General features: G+C 35.5%; 1 protein-coding gene across 1 annotated transcript in view; it reads left to right on the top strand.

Annotated features, from left to right (window-relative positions):
• The window catches only part of MYO5C (myosin VC), a 34,548-nt gene that overhangs the window by 24,482 nt on the left and 3,662 nt on the right, over nucleotides 1-6,404 (top strand). The window contains exons 30-36 of the mRNA XM_009330968.1: nucleotides 823-923; nucleotides 1,720-1,776; nucleotides 1,995-2,160; nucleotides 2,415-2,502; nucleotides 3,221-3,316; nucleotides 4,291-4,445; nucleotides 5,591-5,680. Coding sequence (XP_009329243.1) covers nucleotides 823-923; nucleotides 1,720-1,776; nucleotides 1,995-2,160; nucleotides 2,415-2,502; nucleotides 3,221-3,316; nucleotides 4,291-4,445; nucleotides 5,591-5,680 — 753 coding nt within the window. The remainder of the gene's footprint in view (nucleotides 1-822; nucleotides 924-1,719; nucleotides 1,777-1,994; nucleotides 2,161-2,414; nucleotides 2,503-3,220; nucleotides 3,317-4,290; nucleotides 4,446-5,590; nucleotides 5,681-6,404) is intronic.

Raw genomic sequence — 6,404 nt, 5'->3', positions numbered from 1 at the left:
GGCTGCTGGCCAGACGGGGTCAACCCGCAGCAACCAGCTTCAATTTTCATTGTACTGAGGCATTCAAGTTCAGAATTTAGTTACTTCATTCTTTCCCTGTAGTCAGAAGACAGAAATTAGCATCTTTTTCTCAGAAGCCTCTTTAAAGCTATTTCTGTCTCTCAGGTTGACAAGTTTTATGACTTGATAGTGAAAAACCAGATGCCTGTGGGATTTATGGTGGTTACAGATTTGTGCAGTTCTGAGGCCCTCCCCACCAGAGGGCAGCTAAGCGTATCAAGTTGCTAACAAATGCAGGCAAGGCTCTTAAGAGTCTAATTATTAGTACTGTGTAAAACCTATCTAACACAAGGAAGTGCTATTATTCCAGAAGATGGTATATACCATATTATTTTTCTGCTGAGTGAAAAATAAACAAATATTTTCAAAACAAAGTTACTAAAATTGAAAATATAAGGAAAAGCTACTTAAAATGTTACTTTTAAAAAATGACTCAACATACTGAGTTTTTTTCCAGTGTTAATTGAGCTAGGAAAATTAAAGCCACGGTGTAATTTCCTTTAAACCAGAACAGAAGAATGGTAGTACTGGGCCAGTCCAAACATTTAGTTAGCTCACTATTTCATTTTTAAGAGTGGCCAGCAGCAGATGCCTCCAGAAAAGTTAAACAAGTCAGGCAAGCAGGTAGCAGTACTCCCTCACAGTGTCTCCCCAGTCTTTGACGATTTGCAGTTGAAGGTATTCCGCTGTCATAGGAACTATTGCAGACATTTGAAAAGAAGGAAGGTGCTGAAATACACAAATCTCCTTTTTCTCTAAAAGGTGATCCCAGATCTTAAACAGCAAGTTTCTGAACTTGAAAATCAAAAGTTAGATCTTGAAAACCGTCTTCAAGAGCAGACTGTAAAGTTGAAAGGTAAAATACCAGTATGGTCCCTAGTCTTACATTTGTTTAAGATTAACATGATGAATTCCCTATATTTTGAATTTTTAAAAGCTGAAGAAATATTACATAACTTCATTGCCTTATTACTTGCTTTCTTGCTAGTAAAATGTAAGAAACACAATTAAAAAATGTGTTGTGTAGTTTATATCTCTGTTATTAAAGAATAAAATATATGCAAGTATGTGTATTTTTTCTTTTTTTAACCTTTTTTAGGTCATTCAGTTCTATGGTTTGGATGCCTGCAAGTGTATTCAGTAGGGCTCTGCTAAGAATATGTGTAATGGAGTATGCACCACTTTGGAAACAATCATAAAAAGGAAAGATGTTTTGGAACTTAAGGCATACTCTATGAGGTGGACTTCAGGGGGTGTTGAAAAATTCAGAATGGGAGATGGAGGGAAAAGCTCTTGCTAAATTTGCTTGTTTGAAAGTTGTTCTCAGTTTAGGAAAGCATACTTTGCTGGGGTTTCTGAGTCTCTCCAACTGTAGTGTCTTCCTAGACAATTGATTTAAAATTTGCAAGTAGTTTTACTGCCAACTGGAAGAAGTTGGTAGTGTCAAAATTCCCCATCCCATATAATCTTCTGTGTGGTGTGGAGTAGTCATATACTTCTCTGATACATTATCTGGCATGTCATTCGATTTCGTTAGGTGAAACAAAATTATGAGTGTAAGAAGGGATTTACTGAATACTAGTACAGAACAGTAAGCAAATGTGATTTTGTTGTTGTTCTTTTATTTTGGGTTTTGTTGCTAATTATGTCTGAAAAAAATGAAGAGATGTCTAATCAGCTGCATTTTGAGCTAGAAGGGGATAGAACACAAAGACGGTAAATATATATCTATTTCTTTTTTTTTTTTAATGTAAGAAACGTAGTTGCCATAAGCTGGGGTAACAAAGTCACTTAAACTATTTAAAGTACCACATCCAATGTAAGATTTGCCTTACAGCCTTGTGTACAGTTAGTAAGTAATGGACAAGTGTGATACGACTATGCTTTAATGAAAGAAGAATAAGAGACAAAGCTTCCTGTCTATCTATTCTTAGAACAAATGAGGCACAGAATGAAATAGACATAAAAGAAAAAGAGAGTCTGAAAGTCGCAACCCAAGAAACTGAGGGGCTGAGGAATGGTTTGATGCAAGATGAAATCCAGGATGAAGTAAAAAGCAAGATAAAGCAAGAAACAATTCGACTTACTGTGGAAAACATGGTGAGGAAGTGAAACTGTCCTAAGAAACTGTACCTGAAATGCAGGATAAAAAGAAAGAAATCATGGTTTCATGGTATGGGCAGGATGTTTTCTCAATTCATTGGGGGAGAAAAAAGATATGAAGGTTTTATATTTCTTCCACCAAATATAAGTAAAAGCACATCATAGTGCTCTTTAATTGTGGCAATAACACGTAGCAGTAGAAGACATTTTTTAATTGTGATTGCTCTGAACTCACTGACTGATTATTACAGGATCTTGAAGAAGAACTAGACATGAAAGATAGAATAATAAAAAAATTGGAGGATCAGATCAAAACTCTTACCAAGACTATTGAAAAAAGTAAGATATTGTTACGTGCTTTTTTTTTTTTTTTAAATACAGATTTGGATGTTCAGTGTGTGTTTGAAAGAAAGTATATTTAAAAAAAAAAGAAAAAGGTAGGGTTTGGGTTGGGTTAGAAATGTTAAAACCTCAGAAAAAAGTGCCAGGGAACCATCAACAGAAATTATATAAAAGCCCTTTCCTGTATTTTTTTTCCAGCTAAATAATGGGCGCATACGGGACCTAGACTGTATGATAAAAGATTAAGCCGGGGGCATCAGGTTCTGTCAACAGAAGTTAATACATAACCTCACACAAACTGTCTCTGAGCCAACAGAATTTTAGTTTTGCATCAGATGAGTAGCTCCTCCCATGACCTTCAAATGGCAGATGGTTCCTGATTTGAAATTAGTTTGTACAAAGCTCTTATAGCAAGTCATTCTTCACTATAGAATACACTTCAAAACATCGCAGAGGTGACTAACGTAGAGCTGTATTGTTGCTGTTTGTCTTATTAGTGCAAGTAATTCCACTGAATCCAGTGAAACTAATCACATTGATAATATAAATGTTATTTAACTCATAATGCTTGGAACCATAAGCTAAGAACATTATTGTGAACAGGGCCCATACTCTGTTTATTACAGAGAAAACTGCTTTTCTCCAACAGTTTGTTCTAACGTGAACATTAGCTTAGCCGTTTACCTGCAGGTAACAGTGCTTTTGTGTTTGACAGCTGAAGCTCACATGCCAGCTTTGTCCAAAGAGTACATTGGAATGATGGAGTACAAAAAAGAGGACGAAGAAAGGATCGTTCAAAATCTGATCCTCGGTATTTTAGTAACACTTCAAATCTTATCAGTAGTCAACGATACTCAGTGTAGAACACTACAAGAAAAACTACAAGGCGCCATATTTTACTTATGTTCCAAGTTGCCTTTTTTTTTTTCCACTCTCTTACCACCAGTGTGACTTGGAGGCTCTATATTGCTCTTTTTCTACTGCCAGTCATTTCAAATATAGAAGTGCTTTATCTGCATAAAGATCATTTGTCTGACTCTACATAATGCTTACTCTATCTTTCTTATTATTTATTCATTTACAAAGCTATAAGTCTCAAGAGCACTCCAGGGACTTGAATTTACTTTCTTCCTGGTCATCTGCTAAGTCTGTAAGTCATTGGGCTTATATCCACGTGTGATGGATTACTCTCCTGGCTGTCCCTTCCATAACATTCTCTTCACTGAAGGGAACAGTGCTTTCATGTTTCTCTTGTAGAAGAATTTTGTCCTTCCTCTGAGTTACTTCACAATAGCAATCTTACTACCGAATCAGCTTTTCGCATTAGCTTACAATTAATAGTAAACTCGACAAATTTTCCACGTACATTAGTACCCTTATAAACTACTGCTTGGAAACAACATCTTCCTTTTCTCTCATCTACTTCAGCCTTGTGAATGTTCGCATCTTTGTGAACAAAGGTGTCTCATTAAGCAATGCCAGAATTTGGTGGGGCCTCCAGTGGATAGTTAAATGCAAATTGCTTTTTGAAGTTGTCCTGTGTGGCTTAGCCCATGCTGGACCTTAGAATTTGCTACAATACTCTCCTATTACTCTGAAAAACTTAATTAATATCTTATGTGAACAATACTGTTACAGAAGTTTTCAGAAACAAACAATCAGTAAATCAATTATCAAGTGACTGGTCACTGAAGAAATAAACCCCATAATGCTTGTCCTTTTCAGAATGATACATTGAATTGTTGAAGTTTTATATAATAAATGTGATGACTCTCCTTTATGCAGATTTAAAGCCACGTGGAGTTGTAGTTAATATGATACCTGGCCTTCCAGCTCACATCCTGTTCATGTGTGTGAGGTATGCAGATTACCTGAATGATGCTGACATGCTGAAATCTTTCATGAGTGTAACCATTGATGGTATCAAACAAGTTGCTAAGGTAGGAATCGTGTTTGGCTGCACTGTACTTTCTGATTTTTAATATAAGGTTTCCAAGATGCATGCATAGTAGCTGGGGAAAGCTCACGCTTTCATTTGCTAGTATTCCTATAATAGAATAATAATCATTAGTAACACTCTTTTTGAAGTTTGTAGTAGTATCCCTGTAAAGCCTCCAGGTAAGGGTCTATTGTGCTGAACACAGAATGCACAGAATGCATTAACAGAAATTATGTTTTTCTGAAGAGCTTGTTGACAAAATCACTTAAAGTATTTTGCATTTTACAATGAGTAGCTAATTAGGTGAAGTGCACCTGTACTTTCAGCACTGGTAGAAGTCGGAGGGACAGAAATGAAGGTTAGTACGTTTGGCAGCAGGCAGGTATCGGAATTTTAAGAGGTTTTTACACTGCTGTTCTAGTATAATGGTTTTTTGACATGTCATTTGGTACTGCAGCGTTAGTACCCAAATGATTAAAGTTATGTTGCCAGCCAGTTTACAATATCAAGTTATAAACAAGAATTGTTAGCCTGTTGTCTCATCTGCATAACGAATTCAGCTATGTGAATGCTTTATTATGGATTTATAATGCAATAAAACACCAGGCATGCTTTGTAGCACAGGCAGGAATGGACTATGGTTTATGCAGTTGAATTTGTTGTATAGAGAATGCCTATAGTTCATTCACGAACAAATTTATACCATGGTTTATCCATTAGAAAAGCTTGTGCTTACTTAGCTAACAAAAATAAAACATACTTACACATAGTTAGAACTGTGTTTATATGTAGTTCAGTTTTGTTTGTGTATGCAGGCGTCATTCACACTTTTTTGCAGGAAGGCCTCCAGTACGCTACAACACTATACATAGAAATGTGTAAAACTTGGTTCAGACTTCTTAAATGACAGACTGGCTAAATAAGACTTAAAACAGTGTTTACAGGATAAAAGAGGGATCTTTGCTATATGTATATTAGCCTGAAAACACAGTATGATTTGTTCAACTAGCACGTTATAGATGCTGTATGCTCCTTCTGCTGTATATGGGCTCTATTATACCAATTCTGTAATGGTCTTAAGTTTAGTTATTAAATTAACTTCATGAGGCAGTACCATTATAAGATTGCGTTGCTTATCATTTTCAGGAACATTCAGAAGACTTTGAGATGTTGTCGTTTTGGCTTTCCAATACGTACTATTTTCTTAACTGTTTGAAGCAGTACAGCGGGGAAGAGGTAGGAATGATTTCATCAAATTATTCCGTTACTTTACTTGTGACAGACTTCAATTGGAATTAAAAATAGTGATAATAGATAATTACTCACCAGCTCACCACTGTTCCTTCCAGATATTTAGATACTCATATTGCTTTGCAGTGGTGTTATATGTCTTGCACAAATAATAAGATAGTGTAGAACTAACAGATAAGTGAAATCAAACCTACGTTAAAGTGCTAAAGTAGGTTAAAGACATGATGTGGAAACTGCTACTTAATTTGAACTCTTCCACAGGAGTTTAATGTGACCTGCGCTTCAGATGTCCAGCTACATATATATATATATATATTTATGTATAAATATATACACTGCTACCAATATGAGATTACAGAAGAAAACCTCAGAAAAGGAGCTAAACAATAGAACCCATTTTTTTCCTTATTTCACTTGCTTGTTTAAGCTAAGTTTTATCCTGAAATACAAAATTCTTTTAAATTCTTTGAAATTGCAAACTCTTACTGTATTTTATTGCTAGGTTTTATAAACTTAGGTAGACTGAACTGAAATTGCATAGGCACATGAGAATATAGTCTTCAGGATTATAGCAAAGAGGTACCATAAAGCCTTGGAATCACAGTAACTGTGTCCTGTCTAAACAACAGTACTCGCTCTTGTGGTCCTATCGATAACATCCAAAGAGCAGTGGAGAATTGAAAACATTTAAATTTAATTAATAACAGTC

Source organism: Pygoscelis adeliae, unplaced genomic scaffold (genome assembly GCF_000699105.1).
Source record: "Pygoscelis adeliae isolate BGI_AS28 unplaced genomic scaffold, ASM69910v1 Scaffold318, whole genome shotgun sequence".
Classification (NCBI taxonomy): Eukaryota; Metazoa; Chordata; class Aves; order Sphenisciformes; family Spheniscidae; genus Pygoscelis; species Pygoscelis adeliae.
The sequence above is the reverse complement of the archived record's forward strand: the minus strand, read 5'-3'. Positions and strand labels throughout refer to the sequence as shown.